This window comes from Narcine bancroftii, chromosome 3 (assembly GCF_036971445.1).
Source record: "Narcine bancroftii isolate sNarBan1 chromosome 3, sNarBan1.hap1, whole genome shotgun sequence".
Lineage (NCBI taxonomy): Eukaryota > Metazoa > Chordata > Chondrichthyes > Torpediniformes > Narcinidae > Narcine > Narcine bancroftii.
Genome location: NC_091471.1, coordinates 326,264,589 through 326,278,107, shown reverse-complemented (window position 1 = coordinate 326,278,107; position 13,519 = coordinate 326,264,589). Strand labels below are relative to the sequence as shown.

The 13,519-nt window shown below is 52.3% G+C and overlaps 2 protein-coding genes across 8 annotated transcripts in view; one reads left to right on the top strand and one right to left on the bottom strand.

The window, feature by feature from the left end:
* Positions 1 to 8,089, top strand: part of g6pd (glucose-6-phosphate dehydrogenase) — a 42,214-nt gene extending 34,125 nt beyond the window's left edge. For all 7 annotated transcript variants that reach the window (XM_069929083.1, XM_069929078.1, XM_069929077.1 and 4 more), the window contains 6 exons: positions 418 to 511; positions 4,437 to 4,623; positions 5,055 to 5,290; positions 6,104 to 6,180; positions 6,914 to 7,006; positions 7,695 to 8,089. In XM_069929083.1, coding sequence (XP_069785184.1) covers positions 418 to 511; positions 4,437 to 4,623; positions 5,055 to 5,290; positions 6,104 to 6,180; positions 6,914 to 7,006; positions 7,695 to 7,785 — 778 coding nt within the window. In that variant the 3' untranslated portion in view covers positions 7,786 to 8,089. The remainder of the gene's footprint in view (positions 1 to 417; positions 512 to 4,436; positions 4,624 to 5,054; positions 5,291 to 6,103; positions 6,181 to 6,913; positions 7,007 to 7,694) is intronic.
* Positions 8,090 to 8,671: 582 nt separating this feature from the next.
* LOC138759128 (syncollin-like) lies at positions 8,672 to 10,122 on the bottom strand. The gene has a single exon (XM_069929087.1). The coding sequence runs from the start codon at positions 10,039 to 10,041 to the stop codon at positions 9,505 to 9,507; it is 537 nt and encodes a 178-aa protein (XP_069785188.1). The 5' UTR covers positions 10,042 to 10,122; the 3' UTR covers positions 8,672 to 9,504.
* Positions 10,123 to 13,519: the final 3,397 nt, after the last annotated feature.

The window sequence follows — 13,519 nt, the reverse complement described above, 5'->3', positions numbered from 1 at the left end:
CAGCTCCGGTGGGGGCTGCCTCGGTCCTTACTCTCTCTCTCTCTCTATCATCCCTCTTTTCTCACCCTCTCTCTTTCTCCCCTTCCCCTTCTTTCCTTCCCCTTCTCTCTCTCCCGCCTATTTCTCTACCACTCCAAACCATGACGCTCTACCCCACCCCTTTTCTCACCCCACCATCTTTCTCTGCCCCACCCCTCCACCCTGTCTCTCTCCAACCTACCCTGTCTCTCCCCTCCACCACCCCCACATTCCGCTCTCTCCCCAACCCCTTCTCTCCCCATCCCCCTCTCTCCCCATCCTCCTTTCTCCTGCCTTCCCACTTTCCCATCCACCCTCTCTCCCCTCCCCTATTTCTCGCTATCCCCCCTTTGTCTCTCACTGACTCTCACCTCTTTCCACACCACCCCCCCCCCCCAGGGACGTAATGCAGAACCACATGATGCAGATGTTGTGCCTCATTGCCATGGAGAAGCCGGCATCCACGAACTCCGATGATGTACGGGACGAGAAAGTGAGTCCTTGTTCACTCTGACCCTTCACCTATCTCCCCACCCTCTCTCTGTGTCCGACTCCGGGGAATGTGCGACGGGACAGTGAGAAGGGAGCCTCACTCTGTGTCCCACCCCCTGGGGAATGTGAGACGGGACAGTGCGGAGGGAGCTTCATCCTGTGACTGACACCCTGGGGAGTGTGTGACGGAGCGGTGCAGAATGAGCTTCACTGTGTCTGACCCCCTTAGGGAATGACAGTGCGGAGGGAGCTTCACTCTGTGTCTGACCCAGGGCTGGTTTTAAGCCTATTTGACCAATTTGATCAAATTGGGCCCCGCGCCTCAAGGGGGCCCCACGCACGTGTTTGAGCCCAGGCCTTGAGCAGAGAACACTCTGATGAACTTCGTTTAAACTGGTAAGAAAATAATAATACTATAGGCCTTATAAACTGAGGGATTTGTCAGTGAACTCGTCAAGTTATTTCCCTTAATTGATCGTATTATCTCAAGTGAAATATTTTTAGGAAATATGTATTTGATTAAACTACTGGCTATAGGCCTCCTTTGTCTCCTTAGCCAAAAATTTCATGTTTCGTATTCATTTGACCCAGTAAGATCGATGTATTCCGGAGCTGATGAAGCATCTCTTATTATTATCAAGATCAAAACAGGCGATAGGCTAATCAATAAGAGAACTTGTACTTTAATATGAGATTGAGATAGCGTCATGTTAGCTTAGGGCCTAGCCTATAGCCTAGGCTTAAGCAGTTAGCCTGAACGTAAAGAGCCTAGGCCTAAGCATAGAATTTCTGACATGTTTAGCAATTGTAGATGGAATTGGTGAGGATATTCGGATCTTGTAAAGATGAATAACCCCGAAGTTAGGTCAGTTTAAGTTGATCTTTACTAGGCTAGGTCGCTGTGGGGGTTATAGCCTACATCTTTACGAGCTGGTTTACAAGGTTATTCGGCTATAAGGGCATGTACTGTACATCTTGGGGTTATTCACCTTTACAAGATCCAGATATTCTAAGCAAGGCTGCCTCTGTCATTGCTTCATCATTTTGCAGTGGTTTGATTTAGTATCAAAATAGTACTAGGCTACTGTTACTAACTATGGTATTGCACTGCCAGGCTTTAATATAGCCTATTTCATGTTTTTGGTGATTTGGAACAGGTGCAGTTTAGCTCGACCATGCGGAAATTGTTTTCTTTGGGGGCGAATTTCCTCCATTGCATGCATCAGTTTTTCCGTCGATTTTCTCGCCAAATATCTAGTGACATACTAGCACTAGACATTTGACTAGAAAATCAGCTAAACAAATCAGCAAAATTAAAGTGCTTCCCCCCCCCCCATTCTGGAATGTAACCTTAACTAACAAACCAACCTAACCTAACTAACCTAATCGTTACTAAAAAAAGGCAATTCTTACCTTATTCGAAGTTGTCGTCATTCAACAAATCCAGAATCGGTCACTTGTTTTGTGTTCTGTGGCGTTCACAAGTTGAGAGTTGGGTGCGTTGTTCCAAGGTCAGCAGGCTGATTGTTGCATTATCAACAAGTGGATTCAACAAATGGTCTAACTTCATACAAGGTTGTGTGAGCATGAAAATTCTAAAAACCATTTGGAAGCCACATGGAGTTTCTGGGAGTTACATCAAAGACTTTGTAGTGGACAGACAATTGACAAAGAACTTGAAATAATCGGCAATGAACATGCAAAGCACTGGCAGCAAGTATTCAAAAAGCTAGTAGCAATAGCACAGTTTCTTGCTGAGAGAAATCTAGTATTTAGAGGAACAGAGGAAAAAGTTGGTAATGAGAGTGTACACAATGGAAACTTTTTAGGTCTTGTTGAGCTGTTTGGAAAGTTTGACCCTGTTCTTGAAGAACATTTACGAAAAGTCCAAACCCACGAAATTCATAATCACTATTTAGGAAAAGATACTCAGAATGAACTACTAGACATTATGGCTACAGCAGTTTCGAATGAGATACTGAAACACGTGAAAGCAGCTAAGTACTACGCCATAATTTTCGACTGCACATCTGATATGAATCACCAAGAGCAAATGTCTCTAACGATCAGGTATGTGTCTGATGGTAACTTGGCTCCTTCAGGTGTTTACGAACATTTCATAAAGTTTATGCAGGTTGAAAGTAGCACAGGAGAAGATTTATATAAAACATTATTAAACACATTGAAGGAATTAAATTTAGAGGTGAAGGACTTTCGAGGCCAAGGCTATGACAACGGTAGCAACATGAAAGGTCACACATCTGGAGTACAAGCACGACTGCTGAAGGATAATTCAAGAGCTTTCTTTGTATCCTGTGCATGTCACAATTATAACCTTTTACTCGGAGATGTAGCCAAGTGTTGTCCAGATGCTATAACATTTTTTGGGATCTTGGAAAGATCTACATATTGTTCTCAGCATCAACTAAGAGGTGGGCAGTTTTTAAACAAACATGTACCCGGGTTATCAGTGAAACCCTTGAGCAACACAAGGTGGAAGTGTTGGATTGATACCGTTAAAGCTATTCGTTATCAGGTTGGAGCAGTATATGATGCACTTGTGGAAATATCTGAGATAACAGATGAGCCCAAGGTAAAAGCAGAAGCTGAATCTTTAGCAAACCAGCTAAAAGACTACAAATTTTTCGTTTCCTTGATACTTTTTAAAGTTAACTATGTAAGCAAGGAACTATTAGGTGAAACAAAGGACATTGATGAAGACATGGAGTCATTTGAAAAAGGAAGAGAATGTTTTCATATGAGGCAAAAGATTTAAGTTTTAGATGATCCAAAAGAAGCACAGAGTTCAGTGCTTCGGCTTAGTGCTGGACAAAGCTATTCAATCTTTAGAGTCTCAATTTATGGAGCTTAAAAGCCATGTAAAATTATTTTGATTTTTAAATAACATTCAGAACTTACAAAAGATGGAAATAAGGAAACACACAGCAGACCCTGAAGCAGCTTTAACTGATGGGAGGGGTAGTTACTGAAACAACTAAAGACGTGGATGATTATCTGTTGGCTGAAGAACTTAAAGCTCTGAAAACTTTTCTTCCCTTCATTGTCGTGAAGTCTCAAGCTCCGTTTGAATACCTGGACGTAAACAATTGATTCACAACATTTCCTAATATTTTTATTGTTTTGAGGATTTACTTAACAATCCCCGTAACAGTCGCATCGGGCGAAAGAAGTTTTTCAAAACTAAAACTGTTTAAAACATACTTACGATCAACAATTTCACAAGAGAGACTAAACAATTTGGCGACGCTATCTATAGAAAATGACATTACTAAAATTGTTTTGAAAGATTTTGCAAATAAAAAAGCCAGAAAAGACTGTTTCTAAAAGACCTGCATAAACAGTTTGTGCGTAATTGTCTTAACGTATTAAAACTTTCATATTGTCTTTCAATATTTAGTATGTCAAGCACTTGATGCTTTTTGACTAAGACTGGCATACTACACAAAATATAAAACATCAATTTCAACTTTTGTAGAGTAGAGGCCCCGCTATCAATTTTCTAATTGGGCCCCGCAATTCCTCCCCACCCCCCCCCCCTCCCGGGGAGTGTGTGACGAGACAGTGTGGAGGGAGCTTCACTGTTTCCCACCCCCTCTGGGGTGTGTGTGATGGGACTTTACAGAGGGAGCTGCACTCTGTGTCTGACCCCCACCCCCCCAATCCCCGGGGAGTGTGTGATGAAACGGTGTGGAGGGAGCTTCACTGTTTCCCCCCCCCTCCCCCCCCCATGGTGTGTGTGATGGGATGTTGTGGAGGGAGCTTCACTCTGTGTCTGCATCCCCCCCCAAGGTGTGTGTGACAGGACAGTGAGGAGGAAGATTCACTCTTTGTCCCACCCCATGGGGATCGTGTGATGGGACGGTGCGGAAGGAGCCTCAGTCTGCGTTTCCTGCCCTCTGTTGCAGGTAAAGGTGCTGAAGTGCATCCCAGAGATCGAGATGGAGAACGTGGTGGTGGGACAGTACACCGGCAACCCCACAGGGCAGGGGGAAGCGAGTAAGGGATACCTGGATGACCCAACTGTGCCCCAAGGCTCCATCACTCCCACGTACACCGCCGTTGTGCTCTACATCCAGAATGAACGGTGGGATGGTGAGTGTCACACTAGGGACTTCAGGCTGCTCAGCTACTTTATGTCCTACTGCCCCCCACCTCTGGCCTATCCCATGGGGGAAGGGTGGAGGCTATTTTAGCTGCTCTCCAGACTGGGCGGGCCGGACAGGGCTGTTCAACCCCACTCTGGGGAGTGGGGAAGAGGGGTTCAGCGAGGGAGGGAGGCCAAGGGAAGGGAGGGAGACAGTGGAGGGAGGGAGGGACGGACGGTGGAGGGAGGCAGGAGAGATGCTGGAGGGAGGTAAGGGGCTGCAGAGGGGGTTTCACCCCCTTGCCCAGTTTTACCCCCCTGCCTGGTTTTACCCCCCTGCCCGGTTTTTCCCCCCCCCCACCAGTTTCACTCCCCCCCCTCCACCTGGTTTCACCCTCTCGCCTGGTCTCAGCCCCCCTGCCTGTTTTTTCCACCCCAGGCATCCCCTTCGTGATGCGATGTGGGAAGGCACTGAACGAGCGAAAGGCTGAGGTCCGGCTCCAATTCCGCGATGTGCCTGGCGACATCTTCCACAGCCAGTGCAAGCGGAATGAACTGGTGATCCGGGTCCAGCCCAACGAGGCCGTCTACACCAAGCTGATGACCAAGAAGCCCGGAATGTCCTTCAATCCTGAGGAGACCGAGCTCGACCTGACCTATGGCAGCCGCTACAAGGTCAGGGGTCAGCAAGGGTTAACGCCAGCAACCCCAGGGAGAGAGAGGTCCCTGAGGGAGGGTGGGGGTTAATGTCAGTGTCCCCGGGGGGGAGAGGGTCACTAAGGGAGGGAGGTTAACGTCTGATCCCGGGGGAGAGGGGACACTGAAGGAGGGGGGATTAACGTCAGTGTACACAAGAGAAGGGTCACTAAGGGAGTGGGGGTTAACATTAGCGACCACGGGGGGGGAGGAGAGGGGTCCATGAGGGTGGGGGGGTTAATGTCAGCAACCCCAGGTGGGGGTGATGGGACACTGAGGGAGGGGGGGTTAATATAATTGTCCTCAGGGAGAGAGGGATTAACGTCAGTGTACCCAGAAGAGAAGGGCACTGAAGGAGTGGGGATTAATGTTAGCGACCCCGGGGGGAGAGGGAACACAAAGGGGGGGGGGTGTTTAATGTCAGTGATCCCGGGGGGAAAGGGGTCACTGAAGGAGTGGGGATTAATGTCAGCAACACTGGGGTGGGGGGAAGAGGGGTCACTAAAGGGGTGTTTAACGTCAGTGATCCCGGGGGGAGAGGGGACACTGAGGAAGGGGGGGATTAACATCAGTATCCCGGCAGGAGAGGGGTCACTGAGGGAGGGGGCATTAATCTCAGTGTCCCCGACGGGTGAGGGGTTGCTGTGGGAGGGGGGATTAACGTCAGTGTCCCCGGTGGGAGAGAGGTCACCGAAGGAGGGGGAATTAACGTCAATGACCACGTTGGCAACGAATGTGAAGGGATTCTCAGTCAACACGCATCATGATATCGATGGAATTTGTCCCACACAGGACGTGAAGTTACCAGATGCCTACGAACGCCTGATTCTCGACGTATTTTGTGGGAGCCAAATGCACTTTGTTCGGAGGTGTGTGCAAAGTTTCTGCTCCATCCCTATCAGAAATTGACCTGTGAGCAACACAAATTGACTCTCATTGGGGGACGTTCCATATACACTGACCCTCACTGGTGGACAGGTCCCACACACACACACACACACACACACACACACACACACACACACACACACACACACACACACACACACACACACACACACACACACACACACACACACACACACACACACACACACACAGAGCCTCACGGGGGATGTGTCCCACATACACTGAACACTGGGAGATGGATCGCACACACACTGACCCTCACTGGGGGACGGGGCCCACAAATTGACCCTCGGGGGATGGGTCCCACATACACTGATCCTCGCTGGGGATGATTCCCACACACATAGACCTTCACTGGGGGGTATGGGTCCCACACACATAGACCTTCACTGGGGGGTATGGGTCCCACACACTGACCCTCACCAGGGGATGAGTTCCTCACATTGACCCCCAATGGGGAACGGGTCCCACACACACTGATCCTCACTGGGGGACGGGTCCCACACACACTCACCCTCACTGGGGGACAGGTCCCACACACACTCACCCTCACTGGGGGACAGGTCCCACACACACTCACCCTTACTGGGGGACAGGTCCCACACACACTGACCCTCACTGGGGGATGGGTCCAACACTTACTCCTGGACACTGGAGTTCAGAATTAACTGTTGATTGGCTTTCTCTCCCCAGTGATGAGCTACGGGAAGCGTGGCGGATTTTCACACCACTGTTACACAAACTGGAGGCTTCCAAAATACGTCCTATCCCCTACGTATACGGGAGGTGAGATTAACTGGCGCGGTTCCAGGTGCCGGAGGGAGGTCGGACGGCTAAGGCCTGTTCCCATCACTGCCCAGTGAACCTGGGTTTAGAGAGAGAGGTGGGGGGGGGGAATCAGCTAGGGATCCTGCTCCCTGTTACTACCCAGTGACCCCGGGGTCAGGGGGGAGGGGAATCAGCCAGAGTCCTTGCTCCCTATAACTGCCCAGTGACCCTGGGTTTAGAGAGAAAGGGGGGGAAATCAGCTAGGAATCCTGTTCCCTGTTACTATCCAGTGACCCCGGGGTCGGGGGTGGGGAATCAGCCAGGGTAGCTGCTCCTCGTCACTGCCAAGTGACCCTGGGGTTGGGAGTGGGGGGGGGGGGGTCAGCCAGGGATCCTGGTCAAGATTCCTGAGGAAGACTCACTTCCAGTGACCCATGGGATCTTCTCCAGGGTTGTGGGGAAGGAAGGAGTTTGAAGGACATGACGATAGATAAACCATTATCTACTCCCCTCTCCCACCTTTCTCTCACCCCCTCTTTCTCCCATCTCTATCCCCCATTTTTCCCTATATCTCCCCTCCCCTATCTCTCCCTTTCCTGTCTCTCCCTCCCTCTCTCTTTTACTCCCTCTTACTACCTCTTCCCCCTCTCCTCTCTACCCTCTTGACCTCCCCTCGACCCCATCTCTCCCCCTATCCCCACCGCAGTCGAGGGCCTGCCGCTGCAGACGACCTCCTGAAGAAGGTGGGCTTCCGCTACGAGGGGACCTACAAATGGGTGAACCCACACAAGCTTTGATCTCGAGGTGCAAAGGAGCCCCCCCCCCCCAACCTTGTGGACACCCTCTCATCTCTTCTCCTCCCCCCCCTTCAGACCAGGACATAAGGAAGATCTGGAACCTCTCCACCTCACGGTGCCCCCCCCCCCCGGGTCTTAGTGTCGTCTGGGGTCTCCCACGGTCCTCTCTTGCATCCACCTGAATCTCCTCGGTGAGCCCCTTTCTCATGGACTGTGTTGTCGACATGTCCTGCCTCTGAATCAGGGTGGGAGGAGTGGGGTGGGAGAGGGAGAATTTGGGGGGAACGCAAGTTCTTTCTCGGAAGCCTTTGTGATGTGTCAGTGCTGTGACGGGCAAGATGACATGACCTCCCCTTCCCTGCCTACATTCTCCCTCCCCGTCCCCTTCCCCTTTCCATTGTGGGCTGAGGGCACAACGGTCTCCGGAGACCAGCAGCCTGTTCACTCATCGTCCAATGGGACTGGATTTGGGGACATTGTGGATGGGCGAGAGGACGGGGGTCAGGAGTGGGCTGGGGATTGTAGGATGGGGCAGTGGGGAGAGGGGTGGAGAGAGAGGGGGGGTGAGAAATGAAGTGGAAGGTGAGGAGAGTAGAGGTGGGAAGAGGGGAGGAGAGTGAGAGGGGAGAAAGTGGGGGAGAGATAGGAGGGAGGGGGAAGGAAGGGGGAGGGATAGAGAGCAAAAGATGAACTGGGAGGGAGGGGATGTGTGGAACAGAGGAATTGGGCTCAGTGTGATGAGCAAAGCCCTCTCTTCCTCCCATGGTCTCCCTCTCCCCCCTAGAGAGACACACACGCGTGCGAACTTATGTACAGGAAGACGCGAGGACCCAGGGGTGTGGGGGAGACATTTTTATTGAGAAACATGAGTTTTATTTCCCCCGTGGTGAGGTGGTGGGGTTGCTCGGGGGGGGTCTGACCTGTGTGACAGTCTCTCTCCGCTGGATGCTGGGGTGGAATTTGGGTTGAGGAAACTCGCCTTCCCGTCCTTGTCGCTCAGTTGATGGGGCATTTGGACAATTCAAGATGGCTTCCTCTCGCCGAGGGCAGATCAAGATGGCTTCCCCTTGCAGTGGGTGATTCAAGATATCTTCAACTCACCGAGGTCCAGTCCCCACAGGAAGAGAGAAATTGAAGAGCAGAGCTAGGAGGGAGAGAGGGAAGAGGGAGAAAAGTGGGTAAGAGATGAGGGTAGATGGAAGGGAAAGGGTTGGAGAGGTGGGAGGAGGGAGAAAGGGTGGGGTTAGAGCGGACGGAGATGGGGATAGGGGTGGAGAGTTGGGGGGAGAAGAAGGAGCAGAGAGTTGGTGTGAGAGAGAGGGAGAGATGGGGAAGGAAGCAGAGACAGCAGGAGAGACACGGAGGGAAAGGGGGAGGGGGAAAGATGGGGAGATTTGGAAAGGAGAAGAGGGAGTGAGATTCAGGGAGAGGCGAGGGATCGGAGAGAGGGAGATTCAGGGAGGGAGGGGTGAGGGGTCGGAGAGGGGAGATGCAGGGAGGGAGGAAGAGGGGGAGATTCAGGGAGGGAGGGAAAGGTGAGGGGTCAGGGAGAGGGGAAGGAGGGGGGAGAGAGGTGAGGGGTTGGGGAGAGGGGAAGGAGGGAGGGAGGGCTGGAGAAGTAAGGGATAGGAGAGAGGGAGGGGGAGAGAGGTAATGGGTCGGAGAGAGAGGGAGGGGGAGAGAGGACACTGAGAGCCGCTATCTCTGCAGCCTCCCCCCTCAGGAGCAGACGCAGTAGTAGGAGCTGATGGAATTGTCCCAGTTGCCGAAGAGACCCTTGCCCACCTCGACGAGCCGGGGCTGGACACCGGTCCGAAAGGTGCGCCGTTTGCCCATCTTGTTCCGTTTGTTCCACACGGTGAGCTGGCAGCGGGGTCCGACAACCAGCGAGGAGACCCGGTCGTTCCAGAAACGCTCGATGGAGGGGACGTCGGACGGGCTGCTGATGTCCACAAAGCCCCCACCGCAGCAGCGGTCATACAGCACGTCGCTGTCCTCGTAGAAGCGGGCACAGACGCGGGGACCGCCGGGGGTCTGCAGCTGGTTGGGCTCGGGGCACTTGGCGAAGGTACCTGCCAGGCACAGAGCGAGCACGGCCGTCTGCATACCGTTCATGTTGGCTGGGATAGAGAGTCCGGTCTGGTGGACGGACGGTGTTTCCTGTCCTTTTTTATAGACCCCCGTCCCCGTGACCTTCAACTCTTTCCCTCTGGGACCGACGCATCTGGGACCCACCTGCCAGGGTTCCCAGAACATGGACGGGGGTGGGGGGAATGTGTTACAGGAATTGTGTGACTGCCTCTCTTACCCCCCTTTTTTTCTCCCTCCTCTCTATCCCTTTCCCCACTCTCTTGTCCCCTCGCCCTGGAGCGAAGGAGGCTGAGAGTGGAATTTCCCGGTTGATTGACTCAGAGATAGCCCAGAGGGTTGTCACCGCCTTAGCCCGCGGATTCGGGAAGTCTCACCATGCTGGGCTTCAGGTGAGAGGGAGAAGATTTAAAGGGGTCCCTTTCTGAATGCGGGGGGTGTGTTTGGTTTTGTCGGACTGTAGCAATACAGTTCGGTCAAGTTTATCTCAACCGATTGCACACGTTCAACCTGATGAAAAGTACGTTCTCCGGTCCTCGGTGTAAAACACGTCGACACTCACTCAGATGTAAACACACACATAGACCAACAGTACGTCCGCAGGACAGGAATTTATCTCTACAAATAAATATTGTTTTATACATAAAAGTCTCGGACAGTGAGTGTGAGCCGTTCCCACTGCCCCGTGGGGAGAAGCTGCTTCTCAGTCTGGCGGCGCTGGCTCTGATACCCCTGGATCTCTTACCCCGACAGGAGCAACTGAAAGACGCCGGGTGTGCAGGGTGGAAGGGATCCTCAACGATTTTGCATGGTCTCTTCAGACAACGATCACATCGATGGTGGGGTGGATTCTCTTGGTCCTTACGGATTGACCTCTGATCCATTTCTCTGCAGCAGTTGCAAAGTTCAGATGACATTTGGACGGAGAGGGAAGGTTCAGTTTGATCATGGGCGATACAAGGGAACACAAGGTTTGATTGGATCAGGATGAAGGAGAGATGGGCCAAAGGGCCTGCTTCTCACCAGTGTAACATCTCGATGTGAGTAATCTCTACGGGCAAGGGGGCATGCTGCCTCGGTTCCAGAGTCCTGGGTTCGATCCCCAGCTCCTTTGTGTGTGCGAATGTGTCTGGCTATGTGTCCGTCCGTGTGTGTGTCCCAGTGAGCCCAGGGTTAGAGAGAGGGGGAATCAGCCAGGATTCCTATTTCAAGATTTATGGAGTGATCTCCCTTTCCCCACTCCCAGTGACCCATGGGACCGAGTCCAGGAGTGTGGGGAGTGTAGTAGACCTCTACCCCCTCATCCTCCTCTCCCCATCTCCTTCACCCTCACACTCCACTCTCTCCCCTCCCTGCCTCCTCTCTCCCTTCTCGCTCACCATGTCTCTCACCCTACATTCTCTCTCCCCGTCTCCGTCTCTCACCCACATCTCTTTCTTCCACCCCTGTCTCACACCTCTCTCACCCCTCTCCCCTACGTCTCTTCCCCTTCCCTCTCCCATGTCTCTGTCTCTCCCCAATCTTGCTCCACCTCTCTCTCCCATCCTCTTCCCCCCCCCTCTCTCCCTTCTCTTTCCCCTCCCTGTCTTCCCATCCCCCACCCCAGTCGAGGACCTGCCGCTGCAGACGACCTCCTGAAGAAGGTGGGCTTCTGTTACGAGGGAACTTACAAGTGGGTGAACCCACACAAGCTTTGATCTCGAGAGGCAAAGGAACTCCCTGCCTTCCAACCCCTCCCATCCTTGCAGACCACCCTCTTGCCCCTTCTCCCCCTCTCCTAACCAGGGCGCATGGAATATCCCTGGAACCTCTCCTCCTCGTGGCCACCATCTTAATGCCGGCTGGGTTCTCCGAGGAGTGGGGGAGGGCGAGAGAGATGGGGGTTAAAGAGAGGAGGATGGGAGATTGGTGGAAAGGGGGAGCGAGTGAGAGGCATGGGGTTAAAGTGAGGGGAGATAGGGGGTGGAGAGGATGAGGGGGAGGGAGAGAGTGATGGGGTTTACGTGAGGGGGAAGGGGGTAACGTGAAGGGGGGTGAGGGAGAGCGAGATGAGGTTAATGTGAGGGGGAGAGAGGAGGGGGGTTAATGTGAGGGAGAGGTCATCGTCGGAGTGGGCTGAGTAAGTGGCGAGAACAGCTAAGGGATAGCAGAAGTTGAAGCCAGAATGTTTGAATCTAACCTGAGGTTTGTGGGGAACGGGAAATTAAAAATTGGGAACAGCTCCCTTGACCCCACCTCGTGTTACCGATTAAAGAAAGCCTGGGTATTGCAGGAAACAGCCTCCCTGCCTTCTTTGCCATCGGGACGTTGGGACTCTCCTCTCGTCCCGTGCCCAGGAGACGGATCATCGGCCGAGGAATTCTGGGCGGACCATGACCATCCTGTTAACCTGGGATCTGACATCGGGTGAAGAGTCCTCAGCTCCATATCCCAGCTGGGGTGGCGGCTGCCGAGCATCGCAATCATCTCATCTGTGGCTTTAACGGCCCTGGGCAAGGGGACGGAGGCAGGACTGGAGGCTGTTGATGGAGACTCGCGGCAAACCCGACAGGCGGCGGGACTATCGACTCGCCACTCAGGGTGGGAGATCAATGGAATAATGGACTGCGAACTAACGCCAGCCTCCGATACAGTTGCCAGTTTATGGCCGTATCGTAACAGCTCCATCCGTTCCACGCACAGGGTCAGGGTCTCGAGCAGAGTGGAGCCAGGCAGCCTGTGCGGTTTCCAAACCGGCTGGCTGGACGTGGCCTTTATCGCTCTCTCTGGTGAGTCCGAACATCTCGAGAACGGTTAGATTGTCTCAAACAAGGTTCAAAGGCACAGGCTTAACTGGATATTTGGGAAATCACGGGGATCACATATTTTACAGGCACTGGTGATCCTACCAGCAGGGTCGGGGACCCTGTGAGCTGCTATTACCAATAGAAATGTCTATTGCAAAGCTATGATAGCTATGATCGGCCTCTATCCCATAATAACCCATAATATTATTCTTCCTTTACCATTGTAGACTAATTGCTTACCATCTAACGATAAACAGGTCGGGATGAAGTTGTATTAAATAATATTGAGGCTAATTTTGGACAAGTAAGAAAGAGACAAAATGACCTCCGAATACCTCGGAAATTAACAGCCAAGGCTGGGACAGATAACCGTCAGGGAGGGGTGGTCCACAAGGAGAGGCTCTGGGGAAAGTGGTACGGAGCCGGCACTGACCTTGTATGTGAAATAACGAGGTGTTCGATAACTCGCTAAAGTGTACAAAAAGAAAAAAAAATCACTTGCTTTGTTGAGCAGAGATCTCTCCTGAGAGTGGAAGCAAGCAGAGTTCTTCCAGGTTCACCTGGCCAGAAGAGCCCACCGAATCGGGCTGGTGTTTGCAGCGGGAAGCAGCAGTTTTGAAATACATCTGGCGAGCCAATGTTGAGAGATGCTCACAGGAGGGTGTCAGTCATCGACTGATTTAACATCTGAGGACTAAGAAGAGGCCCACGGGGCAAGAAAGGGCCACCCTATTCGAGGAACACAAAGAATTCAGCAGGGAGTCATGTATTTTGTTCCTCTGGTCATAGAAAGTGGGAATGGCAGCCAAGGCAGGGGAACGCTCCTCTTGCAGAATGTGGGTCGTCAGGGAAGCTAGCGG

Bases quoted from the DNA above. Each gene is read 5' to 3' on its own strand.
- LOC138759128 (XM_069929087.1), bottom strand. From the start codon at position 10,041: ATGTTCTGGGAACCCTGGCAGGTGGGTCCCAGATGCGTCGGTCCCAGA.